This window comes from Dipodomys merriami, unplaced genomic scaffold (assembly GCF_024711535.1).
Source record: "Dipodomys merriami isolate MVZ:Mamm:240054 unplaced genomic scaffold, mDipMer1.0.p SCAF_26, whole genome shotgun sequence".
NCBI lineage: Eukaryota > Metazoa > Chordata > Mammalia > Rodentia > Heteromyidae > Dipodomys > Dipodomys merriami.
Genome location: NW_027204048.1, coordinates 8,815,603 through 8,835,541, shown reverse-complemented (window position 1 = coordinate 8,835,541; position 19,939 = coordinate 8,815,603). Strand labels below are relative to the sequence as shown.

Genomic DNA, 19,939 nt, shown 5'->3' with positions numbered 1-19,939 from the left:
CACGAAGATGTTATCCCCAAGTTCAGTGTCAAAGGGAGGAAATAAGTAAGCAAAGAGGTTTAAACCCAACTGTCTCTAACTTAGGATCTATTTACTATTCTTTTTCTGCCTTCAGGTCTTTGTAATTGTCAGTGTGTATGTGTGTGTGTGTGTGTGTGTGTGTGTGTGTGTGTGTGTGTGTATGTGTGTGTGAGAGAGAGAGAGAGAGAGAAAGAGAGAGTCTATATGACAAAATACCTAAGCAAAACAATCTAAGGAGAAGGGTTTGATTGAGTTCACCGTGGTGGGAAGATGGAGGCTGAGCAGAGCAGCTTGCCTCATGGCAGGTAGGAAGTAGTTAGAGAATGTCTATCTAGCAGGCTTTCTGCTTTTCCTTTTTTCTTATTTCCAACTCCCCCTGTGGACGCCCCCTCCGCAGTCCACGGATAGTGCTGCCCTTTCCTGAAATGCCTCTCAGACACACCTACAGGTGCGCTTTACTAACACAGGTGCTTCTCAGTTCAACCAGGATTATAATTAAGTTTTTGTTTCTGTTCGTTTTGTTTTGTTTTGACAGTACTGGGATTTGAACCTGGGCCTTGAGCTGGCAATCAAGATTAACCAAAACAGTGTTCAACATCTTTTAGCTATGCTTTAAGACATATTTTTATACAAATCTTAATATTAGTTTGAAGACAATTGTGAGCAAAGTGAAATAAACAAAATTTGGGTTTATACCTACCCTTAATAGAAGTTTTTTTTATTTAGTCCTTCACCAGATATGTGTCTTTAGGCCACCTTTAATTATGTGCCATAAGTAATTCTAATTTGGATGATTTTTTTTTTTGCAAGGAAGTGAGAACAAATAAGAAATATATATATATAGCCTGACATTGGTTATATATATATACATATATATATATATATATATATATTCAGGATAAGATTATTGCCTGACATTGGTTATATATATATATATATATATATATATATATATATATATATTCAGGATAAGATTATTGCCTGACATTGGTTATATATATACATATATATATATATATTCAGGATAAGATTATTGCCTGACATTGGTTATATATATACATATATATATATATATATATATATATATATATATATATATTCAGGATAAGATTATTGCCTGACATTGGTTTCGAATCCCAAGTGCTTCTTATGAACATTCCCTCATTTGGTTCTTGAACATTCTAAGGTGCCTCTGTTGAAGTTTTTAAATAAAACAATTCCCTCCACCTGAAAAAAAGGAAGACAAAAAAAGAACAAGAAGATTAAACACCATTCCTAAGCACATAATAAAAATGGAATTAAATCCATATTCGTGACTCCTTTTTCCACTCACCTGATCTTGCATACTTTTTACTTGTACCAAGGTATAGATACGTTTGCAGAGCACTGCTCTCTCTGCTTTTGCTGTTGTTTTCACCTGTGATTTTTAGTCAGCCATGGCTAACAGTTGCTGAACCTTCCTATGATCCAGAGGCAAGGCTGACTCCTCCACATGCATTCTTTCACTGAATGCTCATAATAGCCATGTGACACAGGTTTTCTTCTTATCCCTCTTTAACTACTGCAGCCTAGAGGAGGTAAGCAGCTTACTTATGGTCATGTGACTTGTAATTAGCCGTTCACATTCAACCCAAATCTAGGTAACTTTTGGATTTTTTTTTCTTTTGAAACAGGGTCTTGCTATGTCAGCCAGGTTTGCAATGTAGCCCAGGCCTTAAACTCCTGATCCTCCTCCCTTTACCTCTCTATTGCTGGGACTCCTGAAAGTTTATGCTGTGGCTAGTAAGAAATAAGACAACAAGCTGTAAACCATATTAGAAACCAGGAACTTGTGTTCTCCACAGAGCTTAGCAGAGCAGTAGCATGTGGCAGGTAGGAGTAAGTTCATTGATGACAGCTGATATTTTTTTTCTAGGCCATTAGTTTTTTTATTTTTCTTTTCCTCCAAAGATGTTTCAGCTAACACTCTTCTTAGAATAGTCCTGATTTTGCTATTGACTGTTTTGATTTATTTTATGCTATGTAATTGAAAATTAAGCTCTCAAACATCTCCTTTACAGGATGTGACCCAAATCTGTAATCACGAGTTTTCTTTAACTTGATTATCTTTTTTTTTAACTGTTGATAAACATGTCTGGCTTCATTTGAGGCTTCACATTATTATTTCCAGATGGTGAGGCTTTCAGATCTGATGGGCTCATATATGTCCGACCAAATCTGAACAAAATGCCATGATTTTGACACTCTTTGGGCTATTAGAATGATTATTAAAGGAAAAAAACAAACTTCCCTGTATTGTGGTCATTTCTCTCACCCATGGGAAACCAATCAATTCATATTATTATTAACTATTTTTCTCTTTCCTATTTTAAACTCAATTTAGTTCATTTTTGAGTATGCACAGTTTCTCTTTTTTTTTTTTTTTTTTTTGGTCAGTCATGGGGCCTGAACTCTGGGCCTGGGCACTGTCCCTCAGCTCTTCAGCTCAAGGCTAGCACTCTACTCTTGAGTCACAGCATCATGTTTGGCTTTTTCTGCTTATGTGGTGCTGAGGAATCAAACCCAGGGCCTCATGCACACAAGGCAAGCTCTGTACCACTGAGCCACCTTCCCAGCCCCTGCACAGTCTCTTTTAAATCTTTCGTATTATCCACATGAGATTTATCATTTTAAAGGATAGAATTTAGTATGCTTGCTGTGTTGTATAACTATCACCACCATTTAATTTTATATTTTTCAATCATACAGAAGAAAATGCATACTAGTTAGCAATCACTTTCAACCTCACCCCCATTCATGGCAAGCATTAGTCTTTCTGTGTCCTTGAATTTGTCTATTCTGGATTTTTCACATAAACAAAATCTCATAACATGGTTTTTTTGTTTCTGACTTCATTTTCTTAGTATAATATTTTCAAAGCATGTATCAGTGTTTCATGCCTTTTTATAGCTTATAATAATAACAACACTAGGGGCTGGGAAGGTGGCTCAGTGGTACAGTGCTTGCCTTGCATGCCTCAGGCCCTGGGTTCGATTCCTCAGCACCACATAAGCAAAAAGAAAAAAGCCAGAAGTGGCGCTGTGGCTCAAGTAGTAGAGCACTAGCCTTGAGCTGAAGAGCTGAGGGACAGCGCCCAGGCCCAGAGTTCAGGCCCCACGACTGGACCAAAAAAAAAAATAATAATAATAATAATAATAACAACACTAATCTTTTCTGTGGATATACCTGATATTGTTTATCCAGCATTAAATTAAAATGATGAATATTGAGATTATTTATTCTTTGGAACTATCATTAATTCTATAACTGCTTCATATATACATTGCTGTGAGAAGATACATTTTTAGTTTTCTTGGGAATGTTTTTAGGAATGGAGTGACTGGATCATATGGTAACTCTATGCTTAACTTTTGGGAGACTAGCTAGTTTTCCATTTTTGGGCTGCATCATTTTACATTCACATTAACGATACAGAGAGAGTAAGAAATCACAGTGCTATTTGTTCAAAACCTTAATGAAGAGAGCAGACAATTTGTTTGCATGTTGACTGAACCAAACTCACTGTCCTATTGGTGGAGGCCTTCGATGGGATCTTTCTGTTCTGTCAGGATAGATGTTCCTCTTCTTTATAGATTCCCATGCTTGGGTCTGTAAATGTCTGCCACTCTAAGTGTGGTTCTACTGAATCAGAACCTGTCTTTAAACAAGATCTCCGAGTGATTCATATGTACATCAATGTTTGAGAAGTATAGATAGATATTATATTCTCCCTGTTTCTGAATATTTCACATGCTTCAGCTTGCATCTGTCTGAATCATTCTGTGTGTGTGTGTGTGTGTGTGTGTGTGTGTGTGTGTACACGCATGTGCATGCACATGACAGTCCTGAGGCTTGAGCTCAGGGCCTGGGTGCTGTTCCTGAGCTTCTTTTGCTTAAGGCTTGCACACTGTATCACTTGAGCCACAGCTCCATTTTTGGCTTTTTGGTGGTTAATTACAGAAAAGAGTCTCATGGACTTTCCTGCCTGGTCTGGCATTGAACCTTGATCCTCAGATCTCAGCCTCCTGAGTAGTTAGGATTACAGATGTGAGACACTGGTGCTCAGCCTGAGCCCTTCTTTATTTTTCTCTTTTTAGAATTTCCATGGGTTTGGCCAACTGTAATATTGATGCCATCATAGTACTGGCTTCAGTTTCCTTTCTTTACTAGATGAAGAAAAATGATCTTTTGGTTAATTGGCATTTTCCTGAAGTGCACTCAGATTTGTACACAATTCTATAGAAATGTCCCTTCTCCTCCTGCCTATGTAGCCTTGCATCTAGGATTGGCCTTCATTGGCTGGGAGCTCCTTGAGGGGAGGGGTTCTCGGGACATCTATTTTTATACCTCTGTTCCTACCCTGGACTTAACATAGATCCTTGCACACAGTCAATATTTGTAGAATTTAATGTGATCCTTGAACCACAATGAAAATTATTTCAGAAATCACCAAAAAACTGGCAAAAATACTTTCTCTTCTAATCCCACTCCAAGACTTACATTGCAATTATATCAAGTGGCCTATGAATGTGATGAATGAATACTTCCAGGCTGAGATAACCTAGATAAAGTGCACTTTGTGTTTCCTTTATATACATTAATTATAACTTGGACACTTTTTTAAAAATTTATAGGATAAAAGTAAATGTTTCTCTACAAAACTAAATGCAGAAGACTAAGAGAAGTCACACTGAAAATATTTTTACATCAATGTCTTCCTTCAACTCCTGACTCAACTACTGTTGAGCTATGTGACCACAATAGAGCCATAAGTATTCTGAGGATTTCATGAGAAAAATCTATAAAGAGGTGAAAGCCTGTAATAATAGCTGAGATTTATTAGCTGTGTGAGACTAGTTTGTGGGAGAAGATGCAAAGTAGATGATCTAAGATGGCCCACAAGATTTCCAACCGCCAGTGCACATGCCCTATGTAATCCATCCCTCTCCCTGAAGAATGGTAATGATGAGATTTCGCTCTCACAGTTAGTCTACACTATCTGGCAGAGATAAAGAGACTTGCGGGTAATTAAGAGTCCCTAACTAGGTGATTGTGATTTCATCAAATTGGAGATTATATTTGGTAGGGACAACTTAATCGGGTGAAATCCCTCAGACTGAAACCTACCTGAACACACCCTCCTGCTGATTCTAGAAAGGTGAGCACTATGTTATGACAAGGCCAAATACTAGGAGCACTGGGGGCCTTTCGGAACGGAGGGCTTGTCCTGGCTGACAGCCATCAAAAGATCAAGGACCTCAATCCTACAGCCACAAGGATGTGAATCCTGAAACAACCCCATGAGGCTGTAAGAGAACCCCAAGGTCTACAAAGGAATGGGGTCTAGTTGGTGCCTCCTTGCAGCCATATAAGGCCCTGAAAGGAGGACCTGGCACAGTTATTCCCATAGTTAAAAGAATGAATTAGATCTTGGAGCATATATCGTGCATGTATTTTATTTATGTAGATCACACTGGATGATGGAATAACTTGAATGTTTCGTATCCTCCTAAAAATGCACCATAAAGCTGCAAAGCAAATGACTTGACTTTCTCTTATTTTGCATTTATTTTTATTTAACTAAGTAAAAAGAGGAAGTTGGGGCAGGGCAGAAAGGAGGATGGAAAAACGTGCAAATAACACAGTACTATTTTCCCTCCCTCTCAAATTACATACTGTGGACTTTCTGATCGTCAATTTACTAGACAGTGGAATATTGTATATAATCTCTAGTATGGAACACCAACTTTTCAAAACACTTGAAACATAACTAAGGGTTCTTGGTGTAGTAATATGCAGAACAAGGTGTAACGTGTGTGTGTGTGTGTGTGTGTGTGTGTGTGTGTGTGTGTATGCACATACACTTGTCCTAGGGCTTGAAGTCAAGACCTGGGTGTTGTCCCTGATCTTTTTTGCTCAAAACTTTTGATTGAGTAGTTTCTTCAAGATCCAGCTGTGATTGGAGGAGAGACACTGGTTTCCCTCTGTAATGTACCAGAGAGAAACAAATTTTTACCTTATGGCTCCCAAACCTCTACCACAGAAAAAAAAGCATTAGGTCCTCACCAAGATTAACTGTAGGTGGTAGACACAAGGAAAGATGACTCAATGTAAACAGTCGTTGCTAGTGAGAAAACATGAAAACCACATTTCCTGTTTAGAGTGGACAGAGCTGTTCATGAAGCGAAACATTTCTTATTTCAATAATAACAAAATGGTATTTTTAAACCCATCTTTTGAAATCCTCTAGCACTCAATTCAGAATTTGGCTCTTAGTTGGATGTTTTTTAATAGTAAATGTGTTATTGCTTTTTTTCTTGAATTTAGATACAATAAAGAATATGTTCAATGTGGTATCTTCTTTTCAATCTAAAGATTTACAATAATATGAAGCTTTTGCCTCATTCATTCATTAACAAAAGTCAGAGATATTTAACAAAACTGTCTAGGACTGCAAACATCTAACATTTTTCTAATGGTCAAGAAGAAACATCCAGAGGGATATTATTGAGCATTTAGAATGTTGAGCATGAGGGAATCCTTATGATACAATGTTAAATGAAAAATGCTTTTTTTTTAACCTACTTACATGCTACAACATGGATCAATCTTAAAAACATTATGCTAAGTGGAAGAAGCTAGACATAAACAACCACATATTGTCTGAGTCATTTTTATGTAATACCAGAGTAGGCAAATCTGTAGAGACAGACAATAGATTAACAGTTTCTAAGGTCCCCTAGATGGAGGGAGAAATAGGGTGTGTTTGTTGACAGACATTGGATTTCTCTGGGGAATGATAGAAGTGTTGAAGAGTTAGATAATGTTGGATTGTATAACATTTTGAATATAGAACCGCTAAATTGTGTACTTAAAAGGGGAAATTTTTTATTTTATGTGAATTTTACCTAAGATTTAAAAGTTACAAAGCCCCTGTAACTGTATAGCCATTAAAAATTACAGGAAATAATTGAAAATACAGTTGATGTTTATGCTCACAATTGTTAACCAACCAATCACAGTAGGTGGGTGGAAAAACAAAGAACAATTTCACCTTCCATATATTTGAATGGGTAAGTTTGTAGGTGAATTTTAGTTTCCAGCACAGCTTTATTAATATTTTACCCATGTAGAAAATGGGATGGTGCTGGTGGTAAGAATTTGGATACAAAAATAAAAGCCTTACAGACCCAAGCATCTCATGTATGTGTGTGTGTGTGTGTGTGTGTGTGTGTGTGCACGCATGCATGTGCACACGTGCACGCACGTGTGCATGCTAGTCCTGGGGTTTGAATTCAGGACCTGGTCACTGTCCCTGAGCTTATTTTTCTCAGGGCTAGTGCTCAACCACAAGTCACAGGTGCACTTTGGAGATGAGTTTCACGAACTTTCCTGCCCCGACTGGCTTCAGAACCACCATCCTCTGATCTCAGCCTCCTGAGTATCTAGAATTACAGGTGTGATGCACCTGGCAGCATCTCATTTTTTAAGCCCAAAGTACTGTGAAGAGCTTGCATTGGTGGACCATTCAGGTTTGCAGGAGCAAAAACTGGATGAGTAAAGGATACAGATACATTGCAGAGGAAGGACAGGATATACCAGCAAGTTTCCACTTGCTCGCTGCATATGCAAATTGTTGTAAATGTTCATTCCACATTCTGAACTTGCTTGTACTGTTTCTATCATGATGGCACATCTTGATAACTATTTCAGCGATAATTTAAAATATTATATTTTGTCAACCATTTAATAAAGCCAAAATTCATCTGTGTAGTAGACAACTGTTAGAAAAATATGCATCAAAAAAAAAACAACACTCAAATTTCTTTTCTTTCAATCTCCCAAACAAGACCACTTCTGGGTTCATCAATCAGAAACCAAAGGCAATTTCAAGCCCATGTTTATTTTAAAGGTGTAAAAAGTGCCTGAGAACTTGGAAAAAAACTGAACAGTTATTTTCTTTCTTTTTTGTCGGTCACGGGACTTGAACTCTGAGTCTGGACGCTATCCCTCACCTTTTCAGCTCAAGGCTAGCACTCCACCACTTGAGCCACAGCCCCACTTCTGGTTTTCTGAGTGGTTTATTGGGGATAAGCATCTCATAGACTTTCCTGCTCAGGCTGGCTTTGAACTGTGATCCTCAGATTTCAGCCTCCTGAGTAACTAGGATTATAGGCGCGAGCCACTGGCGCCTGGCTTCAACAGTTATTTTCTTATAAACATAGGGGAAAACAAAAAAAATTCTCCCCAGAAACTGTGTAAGGTTATAGAACTTAAATTTCTTGTTTCAGACAAGAAGAGGTGTGTGTGAGGAGATGACATTCTAGGTGTCTTCTCTGAATCCCTTAAATTTCCTTAGTTGACAACTTGAAGGTTTTCCCTTCGTATTTCTTTCCTCTCTATGTTGCTAACATATTTATGCCTAGCATAAAAACCAGAGGAGGTATGAACAGCTTTCTTGGTGCTGAGATTCTGTGATCCCATTTTCACATCAAGAAACCAAGGCTTAGAGATGATCACAGTATCTTAAGACATTAGAAGGGATCTTTGAAGGCAACTATTGGAATCCCTTCCTCACTAGTTGATAAAAGATATTACCTTAACATTAAGGCCCAGATTATATACACCTCATGGTTGTAGAGCCAGAATTTGAGCCTGTGATTCTAACACCAGTATTCTTCCTAATATAACTCTGTACCTGCTTAGGATTATCTTTCTTGTTGGAAGAAGTTCTAAAGTAGTAGAGGTCCAAAGTGGTATAGCTGGGGTTTCAGAGATTCTGGTAACTACTTTACTTTTAGGAATTCCTTGGCCCTGTCTAAGGCCTCTATTGAACTCAGTTGTCTATCAGTCTTCACTGTTTCACTTTCCTTGTTCTGGGAGTATCATTCACATCCCCAGGTAGTGAATGAATCCTAACAACTCCTGGCTTTGGAAATTTTCTCTCTCTCTCTCCCCCACCCCCAGTCCTGGGGCTTGAACTCAGAGCCTGGGCCCTGAGCTTCTTTGTCTCAAGCCTAGCACTTTACCACTTGAGCCACAGCACCATTTCCTGCTTTTTCTGTTTATGTGGTATTGAGGAATCAAACCCAGGGCTTCATGCATGCTAGGCAAGTATTCTACCACTAAGCCACATTTCCAGCCCTGGAAATTTCTCTTTATGTGCCTAAATCTAACTTAATTTATCAAATAGGGGAATTAGGGGCAGGTGTGCAGAAATAGCAGGAGTTAGATCTTGAAAGTCAGGAAAGGCTTTATGAGGACTATAACTCACAGGCAAAAGGGAGCTAGCACCAAGCAAAGATGTGAGCAGGCTACTCAGTTAACAAAGGGAAAGAAAAGATTTGAATTGATTTTTGGGGGATGGGCTTACATGGTAACTTTCCATCAGACATAGACATGAGTTCAGAAGATGTTTTTCTTCTGTGTGCCAACATTTCCTTAAGATACTTTGCAGACTAACTGTTCATGGGTTAACTTGTAAGAGAATGGTGGTTCTCTTAAAAGGTAGTGCCATCTATCATTAGACATTTTCATGCCCAAGTGAAAGGGTCCATATTTTTAGCAGAAGCGGCCTTCAGATCTCTGAAAATTAACCTAGGCAACTATTATCATGATCTACCTGCCAGAAGTGTTGTCTATGTGGGAGTACATAAGAATAGGAACAGAAAAAAAACATAGCCTGCTGTTAATTTATAGTAGGTTAAGGACACAGAGTTGTTTTTTTTTTTTTTTTTAGTTTCTTTTTTTTTTTTTAATTTTATTTTATTTTATTTGAGAACATACTGTACAGAGGTGCTACAATTACATGGGCAGGATAATGCATACATTTCTTACCAAGCATTGCAGCCTCCTCCTTTGTTTACCCTTCACCTCCCTTCCCTGCCTCCCCCCTCCCCCCACCCAACTATACCCCCCTCCCCCCACCCAAATATACCCTCCTCCCCCCCCCACACCGACATTGTAAAGCTGGTTTTGACATGACATTTTGTACTTCTCATTGTTGCAACAGGTCCACCTGAATCCTTAAACGACTTGTTTGTCCCCATCTCCTCCACATGTTATACTGACATCAAATATAGTGAAAGCGGGGGTTACACTGTGGGGGAGGGACATACAAAGCAACAAAGAAATAATCTTATAAATGCGTTAGAAACACATGCATGAAAGAAACGAAAACATTAAAATACATATTTAAGGGTTCATTTTCCTAACATCAACTTATCTGACCTTTTCTGCTTGACTCATACCTATACTAGATATTGCAAATAAGGGAAACCATGGGACCTATGCTTCTTTGGGCCTGGCTTACTTCACTTAATATAATTTTTTCCAAACCTTTCCATTTCCTAACAAATGGGGAAATGTCATTCTTTCTGATGGAGGCATAGAATTCCATTGTGTATATATACCACATTTTCTTGATCCATTCATCTACTGAGGGGCATCAGGGTTGGTTCCATATCTTAGCTATGGTAAATAATGCTGCAATAAACATAGTTGTGCTGGTAGCTTTAGTGTGGTCTTGTTTGTAAACATTTGGGTAAATGCCCAAAAGTGGGATTGCTGGATCATAGGGGAGATCTATGTGAAGTCTTTTGAGGAACCTCCATACTGCTTTCCAAAGTGGTTGAACAAGTTTACATTCCCACCAACAATGAAGTAAGGTTCCTTTCTGTCCACATCCCCTCCAGCATCTGTTGTTGTTAGAGTTCTTGATTTTTGCTGTTCTAACTGGAGTGAGGTGATATCTCAATGTTGTTTTGATTTGCATTTCTTTTATGGCTAGGGATGTTGAACATTTCTTCATGTGTCTATTGGCCATCCTTCTTTCTTCTTCAGAGAAGCTTCTCTTTAAGTCTTTCACCCACTTATTTATTGGGCAGTTGTTTCTTTGAGGATTTGTTGTTGGGTGGTTTAATTTTTTGAGTTCCAAGTATATTTTAGATATGAGACCCTTGTCTGTTGTATGGCTAGTAAAGATCTTCTCCCAATCGGTGGGCTTTCTATTGATCTTGCTAGCTATGTCATTTGCCCTGCAGAAGCTCTGCAACCTTATGCAATCCCATTTGTCCAACCTTTCTTTGATTTGTTGTGCTTCCGGGTCTCTATTCAGAAAATTTCGGCCTGCGCCAAGGAGACCTAGGGTTTCTCCTATTCCATCCTGTAATGTTTTCAGAGTGTCTGCTTTGAGTTCAAGGTCTTTGATCCATTTGGAGTTGATTCTGGTGCAGGGTGATATATAAGGATCTAGCTTTAGTTTTCTACATGTAGTTAACCAATTTTGCCAGCACCATTTACTGAAGAGGCTGTCTTTCTTCCATTCTATCGAAGATTAGATGGCTATAGGTCTGTAGGTTCATTTCTGGGTTTTCAATTCTATTCCATTGGAAGGACACAGAGTTTATTGGCCTTCTGTTGCCTTGTGGTGCTCCCTAACTATCTTATGTCTTGACTTTGTAGGGTAGGGAAGGTGCTCTGCCCTGCTATCCTGACCGTATTGGGGACGTGAAAAATCTGGGCTGGGAAGGTGGCTCAGTGGTAGAGTGCTTGCCTTGCAAGCATGAGGCCCTGAGTTCGATTCCTCAGCACCACATAAGCAAAAAGAAAAAAAGCCAGAAGTGGCGCTGTGGCTCAAGTGGTAGAGTGCTAGCCTTGAGCTGAAGAGCTGAGGGACAGTGTCCAGGCCCAGAGTTCAGGGTCCACGACTGGACCCACAAAAAAAAACAAAAACAAAGAAAAATCTTCCAGTGACTTTCTTTGTCCTGCATCTTAGGTTTCCAAATGTGTTCAAGAACAAGATGAAATACATCCACTTTCGAGGTTTAACTAATAGGTGAGGTTCATTCACTAACTCCTTCAGGTTTTAAGGGTTTCAAAGTGACATCTGTGAACATGTTGTTGTTTTTTTCCAGGTTTGGTTGGCATTCCTAATCCTAATTTTAGCAAAAAAAAAAAAAAAAGAGAGAGAGAGAGAGAGAGAAAAATTGGAGTATAATTTGTGGTACTCAAATTCAAGAACAAGCTTGATAGTTTTAATTTCTATATGCAATTGCCTGTTCATGGGTCATTTTTCTTTGTTTCATGATACTGGAGTTTGAAGTTTGAACTCTGAACCTTGAACTTCTTAGACAAATACTTCCACTTTTTCACTCACTATTTTTTACAAAGGAGCTCACGTTTTTCCCTAGGTTGGCCTAGATAATGAGGGAATACAATCCTTCTATTTATACTTCTCTTATAGCTGGGATGACAGGTGCGTTGCCACCAGGCCCAGGTTTTTAATTGGTTGAGACTGGGGACCTAGTGAACTTTTTCCTGGGCTGGAATTGAATCATGATTCTCCTATCTCACCCTCCTGAGTAGTTGTGATTGAAGATCTGTGAACCACCGTGCCCAACACATGTGCCCCCACTAATTGCTCTTAACTACTCAATGTGACAACTCTCATTCTTCCATAAAATCTTGTCTAAAGGCTGAAAAGTAGCAGGCATGTGTTTGTTTGTTTGTTTGTTTTCCTAACAACCTTGCATTTATCTGTGGTAGCTCACCCTTGGTAATCTAAACCTTAAAGGTGGACACATGGAAGTCCGTTGCTCCTCAACAGAATATTTTGTAGCTTCTTTTTGAGCACAAATACACTTCTCTTCCCCACGCTGGGATTTCTTTGAAATATGAGTCAGAAGTTGACTTGAAACAATCTGTGTTCAGCATGAGAGAGAAAGTTTGTTTTTTAAAAGCCTTGAACATTATGAGTTATCACTATGGCATAAAAAAGTGAGTTTATATAGAACAGCCAAGCACAGACAGTTAATAAACAGGAAATGAGTGTGCCATGCCTTTTAAATTTACTTAAAGGATTTTAAATACTTGATGTCTTAACCACTCATGAGTCTAACACTAGATGTTCAGAAGTGAGCCAATTGGATCCATAATAAAGTTGGTTTGTTTGTCTTACTGATGATCTGGGACATTCTTTTTTGGAGGATACATATGTAAAACCAGAAATGCATTCAGTAACGCAAAAATAGAGAACAGGCAAAGGGAAAATACATTGGCGAATAAAGTTCAGCTAAATGCAAAGCTATTCAAAATGTCTCTTACAAGGTTCATCTATTTGGTTTATTTGTGAAGAAAGGAAGGATCCTTGCATTGAAATGAAAATTCTAGTATGGATTATAATTCTCCTTTCATTACTCTGTGACATTTAACTGTGCCCAAAGAGCACTGGGTTTCCATGTACTAGTTGTTTGAGTTGTGAATTTGCATATCCAGTGATATTTTCCTTGAATCTTCCTGTCACTTAGTCATTTGCTCCAATTACCACGTCACTCATCAGAGGCTGATGAAAGAGAAAGATGTAAGAATCACCCAACTCATTTATTTCTTGATTTTAAAAATATACATTGGTGAGCAGAGGATGAAGAGGTGAAATGCTTAGACTTTTTAGAAATATTTGAAACAAGCTAAAGATAAAATTTGTGAGTTTTTGTTAAAATTTACATTTAAATGTTGTTCTCCACACAGCTGGAAGACTTTACATAGGCATCTTGTTAAGGCAAAATTCAGAGACTGTGTATACCATATCTTAATAATGAATATGTCCTTGTACTTACATAATTATGTGAAACTCAGTGTCTGAAACTTGATTTTAAAAGAGCTTCTTTGGTCAGGAATATGTGAACATGGAAATAATACAAATCATCGGAGGAAACAGTTGCTTAATAATATGTTAAATATGTCAAATTAATACAGTATTATTTTGCTGTTAAAATTAAGGTTTCGTCAATGAGAAGTACAAAATGTCATGTCAAAACCAGCTTTACAATGTCGGTGGGGGGGAGGAGGGGGGTATAATTGGGTGGGGGGAGGGGGGAGGCTGGGAAGGGAGGTGAAGGGTAAACAAAGGAGGAGGCTGCAATGCTTGGTAAGAAATGTATGCATTATCCTGCCCATGTAATTGTAGCCCCTCTGTACAGTATGTTCTCAAATAAAATAAAATAGTATTTAAAAAAATTAAGGTTTCGTAAATAATAAAGTTTGATTATCATGAAAGCTTGTCTTAAACTGGTCATGTGGCTGCCTTAGCTACATGACATGCCTATGATGTCAGCTACTCAAAAGGCAGAGAGAGGAAATCGTGAATTCAGGGCAACCTCAGACAAAGTTAGAAAGACCTCATTTCAAAAATGAAAAGAAAGAAGGAAGGGAGGGAGGAAAGAAGGAAGGTTGGCTAGAGGTGTGGTTCAAGTAGCAAAATATTCACCTCAAAAATCACAAGGCCAGGGCTGGGAAGGTGGCTCAGTGGTAGAGTGCTTGCTTTGCATACATGAGGCCCTGGGTTCCATTCCTCAGCACCACATAAGCAGAAAAAAACAGAAGTGGCACTGTGGCTCAAGTGGTAGAGCACTAGCCTTGAGCTGAAGAGCTGAGGGACAGTGCCCAGGCCCAGAGTTCAAGCCCCACAACTGACAAAATCAATCAATCAATCAATCAATCATTCACAAGGCCATCTGGGTACCAGTAGCTCACAGCTGTAATCCTAGCTACTAAGGAGGCTGAGATCTAAGGATTGTGGTTCAAAGCCAGCCCATTCAGGAAAGTCCATGAGACTCTTATCTCTAGTAAGGCACCAGAAAACTGGAAGTGGTGCTGTAGCTCAAGTGGTAGAGCACTAGCTTAAGCAGAAGAGCGGAGGGACAGCACCCAGACCCAGAGTTCAAGCCCCATGACCACCAACAACAACAAAAAAAATCACAAGGCCATGGTTCAATCCTTCATACCAAGTAAAAAAAAAATCAAAACAAAAAGTCTCATGAGAAAAACAAATACCAATATGTAAACTAAAATGTATAAAAGGTCTTTGTTCAGGCTGTGGAGCAAGTACTTGCCTGGAATGCATGAAGTCCTGAGCTCAGTCTTCAGCATCATAAAGGAAGGGAGAAAAAAAAAAAACCTTTTATAACTCTTTCCATAGCATCCATTGGCATTTTGTCAGTACAATAAATGTAACTGAAGGAAAGGAAATACAAAGCTTGCATGTGAAACATATTCTCTCACAGATTTACTATAAATATGTACTTTCTACTCATTCTGGTTGTTTTTCTTTTTTTTAGTCTAAGTTTTACAGACTTATGAGGAATGATCTAAACTGTTTTTCTTGTCATTACAATTTATTTTGGGGTGTAAACTTTTTCCTAACAAAATGCATACAGGAGAACTCAACAATGTTCCTTTTCTCTCCTACTTTTTTTTTTAGGCATCACCATAGGAGTCTTAGTTCGAGAATATAGCAAGCTCTCAAATCTGGAGAAATTCTACTTTGCTTTCCCTGGAGAAATTCTCATGAGGATGCTGAAACTCATCATTCTGCCATTAATTATATCCAGCATGATCACAGGTACCCGGATATGCTCTGTTATATTTAAGGAACCCAGCAGAACCTAACTTACTCTTTTCTAAATAAGGGGATAAAAATTGAAATGCAGGAATTGCATCATAAACACACTCTCTCCTCACTTGAATATATTTGCTTGTGTTGATTGCTCATTGCCCTACTCTTCATCTACAGTGTCCACTACAACTCACATCTTCACTGGTATAATAAATAATGTCTTGTGAGGGAGATGCTATTTTCAAACTTACAAATAAAGCTCTATTTAGAGCATCCGGAGGGGTGCAAAGGGCATAGTTGGTCTGTGAAATGTCAGCTAGTATCCTCCGGGAAAATCTGTGGTTGTCACGTTTGCTCATGTTTAGTTCACTCACTTGTTTTCCAGCCCCAGCTCCCTGTGGCAGCCGCCTCCAGGGTGCCTCTCTCCTATGTACACTTGACTACAGACCCTAGAACATGCTACACTGCTGTCTGGGTATCTGCCGGAGGCCTGTAGCTGAGTGCTGGAGAAAACATTGGATTAGGGCTTTGCATCTTATTTTACAGACCAGTATTTTAAATCTGAACTTGTGAGATGGTTCCATTTGGAAATGACTTTTTGTTTTGGTTTTGTTTTCCTTTTTTTTTTTGAGTTGGCCAGACATAGAGTGTACTTGGAACAAATTCGCCCTCTCCACCATAATTCTGTTCCTCCCCTGCTCCCTCCCTACTTTTTCACACAGCATTTAGTTTCAGGTAGATGGGTTTCAAATGGATAGATAGATAGTCATTTATATGATATATATGTATATATGATATGTATAACATATATGATATATGCATAACATATATGATACATACATAGTATACACACATATTGTATATAATGTCCTTTGAGCCTCTTCACCCCACCCCTCCACTAATTCTAATTCCTTCTTAGTTTCCCTCCTACATTTATGTCTCTCATCATAATTACTATCACCATCATTAGTCATTGTCAAAAGTTATGAGCATCATTTTAGGTCTATACACCACAAACAAATGAGAATATTAGGTATATAGCTATTTAAGTTTTGCTTATCTCACTCAGCATGATGGTCTCCAGACTTGTTCATGTCCTACAAACTACACAGTTCTATTTTTATTTATGGCTGAGTAATATTCCACATATATACAGATATGTACATGTACATGCATACATGTATACACATATTGCATCTTTCCTTTATCCTTTCTTCTACTGGGAGGCAACTTGCAGCGTTTGGCTATTGTAAATAATGCTATGATAAACATGGGTATGTACTATCTTTCTTGATGTAGACTCTTTCAGGTGTATGCCCAAAAGAGATATAGTGGGTCATATGAAGGCTGATTTTTAGTTTTTTAAGGAGCCTCCATACTCATTTCCATTGTGGTTGTATTAGTTTATGTTTCCACCAACAGTGAATGAAGGTTCCTTTTTTTCCTAAATCCTTGCCAGTATTTGTTGCTACTTGTTTCTGTGGGGGGGGGGGGAGGGGTGTGCGTGTGCGTGCACATGCATGTGCATGTTCTAGAGGTTGAAATCAGGGCCTGAGCACTGTCCTTGAGCTTTTTTTTGGTCAAGGCTAGCATGCTACCATTTGAGCCACCGCTACTTCTGGTTCAGCTTTGGTGGCTAATTGGAGATAAGAGTCTCATGAACGTTCTTGCCTGAGCTGGCTTCTAATTGTGATTGACAGATCTCAGCCCCCTGAGTTGCTGAGATTATAGACGTGAGCCACCAGTGTCAAGCTGCTTGTTTTCTTGATGACTGTCATTCTGACTGGGGTGTCATGGTATCTCTGTGTAGATTTGATTTGTATTTCATTTATGCTAAAGATTTTGAACATTTTTATTTTTCTCTAATTGATCATCGTGTTACAAGGTTTTTTCAAAGAGTAAGCTCTCAAGTGAAGCTAGAAAGGAAGTAGGTTTACAAAAAGGTCACTTATCTGGGTCCAATAAGCTGTGGAGCACATTCCATCATGTCCTGCATTTTTCTTCTGGCAACTAAAAAATGTGGTATGACAGTTACTAGTGTAGAAGGCTTGAACGTCAAGGTTTTATATAATCATACATCTAGGAGTCTTGACATGTCCTGTTCTAGAATTTATTTCTCCACTGCCTCTGGAAGGCCTGATCTTCGCTCCTGGACCTTGGCCAGGGTGAAGATGCAGAGGTTGTCAGGAGTTGCTGCATTCAGCAACCACATTGTTTGAAGAGCTCTGATACTTAGCCCTTGAAGTTACCAAGGGCCAAACTTGAGTTAGACTAGTGTCCCATCAGTGCTGTGTGCTCGGATGGTTTTGGTGGTTTGGTCTTATTAGAAACCTGAATGGTATATTTTTATTTATGGATTGAGTTATATGTTCCTTTTGAGCTGACCAGACTGAAAGGAGGGCAGTGTGTATGGGGACGGTAATGTTGGTCCTATACAGTGTTTCTTTGTTGAATTCTAAGTTATGCTATGTAGTTTAAATTTGAAAGATTTCATGGACAGATTTCTGAATTTGAAAAAAAAAAAAAGAACTAAGATTTAGAAACACAGCCCATGTTCCCACCCACAGATAGTGGTCCAAAGTCAAGAGATTACTCCACTTGGTTAGAACAAATGCATTTGAAGATGCCCAGTTCACTTTGCTCATGTCCTTCTGCTGCCTGACTGCTAAGGTATTACAGTTAGGAGCCCTTAGAACTTTCTCCCTGGCAAAGATTTAATCATTTCGAGGACTCTTTTACAGTAAGATGAAACTTCAGATTCTCTCCCAAGAAAAGCATTCACAAAGATACACATATAAGTTATACCTGTGTATAGCTCCACAAGGCTCATTAACCACCTGATGAGGAACACAATTCTAATGTCTATGGGGGAAAGCAACAAAGGTAATCTTGTCCAGTGATATTTTAAACCTAACTTCCACATGCAGTGTTTGTCTCTCTGAGCTTGGCTAGCTTCGCTTTATATGGTTTGTTCTAGGTCTATCCATTTCCCTCCACCAGTGAGTCAGGAGCTAGGAAAAGAGAACAAAACCACCAACTCATTCCTTTGAGGTAGGGGATGAAATGATTAAGGAACCAAAAGGTGAGGAAAATTATATATATTCATGTTCCAAATGGCAAAAGGCAGTGCTAGTACTAATGAGGCTGTAGGGAAATGGGTTTATTCATATATTTTCAGTTACACATGAATCAGGACAAATATTCTAGAAGGCACTTTTAGGATATGTTCATTTTTCACCTACTAATGCTTCTTACCAGATTTTATCATGAAAAATTAACCAGAGAGATAGTCAAAGACTTAAGTACAAGGATTTTTATGGTAGCATTCTTATCATGATAAACTATAATCAATTTAAATGTATAGTGTATGTATGCATTATGATACGTGCAACTATTAGCAACCTTGTTTAAACCCATGTTTAGTGATATGTAGAAATAATCCTAATACTTCATAAAGTGCCAATATGTAACAAAATACACAGCTAGAAGATACCATGTACATCAAGGGGTTATTAAGATGTGCATACTTTTATTTTGTCAGTCATGGGGCCTGAACTCTGGGTCTGGGTGCTGTCCCTCAGCTCTTCAGCTCAAGACTAGCACTCTACCACTTGAGCCACAGTGCCACCTCTGGTTTTTTCTGCTTATGTGGTGCTGAGGAATGGAACCTAGGGCCTCATGCATGCAAGGCAAGCACTCTACCAGTGAGCTATCTTCCCAGCCCCTAAAATGTGTATACATTTTAAAAAGTTGAGTCAAATGATGAGCTAAGCTGAAGTGGATCGCTCCTGCCCATAATCCTAGCTATTCAGGAGGCTGAGATCTGAGGATTGTGGGTGGAAGCCAGCCCAAGCAGAAAAGTGCCAAGATTCTTATCTCCAATTAATCACAAAAACACCAGAAGTAAGCTGTGGCTCACGTGGTAGAGCACTAGCCTTAATCACAAAAGCTCAGGAACAGCACCCAGGTTCTGAGTTCAAGCCCCAGGATTGGCAAAAGAAAAACAAAAGCTTAATTTGGATAGTAAGAAACATAATTCACTGGACTTCACATTTTCAAGGTGAACAGGTATTATTTTTGTTCCTTTGTTCCCTTGTCATGTTTTGTGTCTTCTTCCTTCTTTTGTTTAAGAAAGAAAGTAGAAACGAGGTGGGTTCTTTTCTATGCTCTTCAGACTTGGCCTGTGGTGATTTCTCTGCTCCCCTCCCCCTCCCTGGGCTAGCCCAGTGCCACTGTGACCCTGGCATGCAGATCCTCACTGAAGCCCCCTGGTAGTTTTTAGCCTCTCCCACCCCACCACCACAAAGGATGGTGTGGAAAATACACGAGAAGAGTGCTTTTCCCAACGCAAAAGCTTTCCTACAATAGCCTAAATGATACAGTTATTAGACCAAAGGAGGATGTATGTGGGAAGCTGTCAATGTTTCATGAATCCTCCAGGAAGAGTCAATTAGAAACATAAATACAAGTAAAACTGAGATCCAA

General features: G+C 38.8%; 1 protein-coding gene across 1 annotated transcript in view; it reads left to right on the top strand.

Annotated features, from left to right (window-relative positions):
• Slc1a1 (solute carrier family 1 member 1) overlaps positions 1-19,939 on the top strand; it is an 80,579-nt gene that overhangs the window by 23,961 nt on the left and 36,679 nt on the right. The window contains exon 2 of the mRNA XM_070035663.1: positions 15,320-15,460. Within this exon, the coding sequence (XP_069891764.1) occupies positions 15,320-15,460 (141 nt within the window). The remainder of the gene's footprint in view (positions 1-15,319; positions 15,461-19,939) is intronic.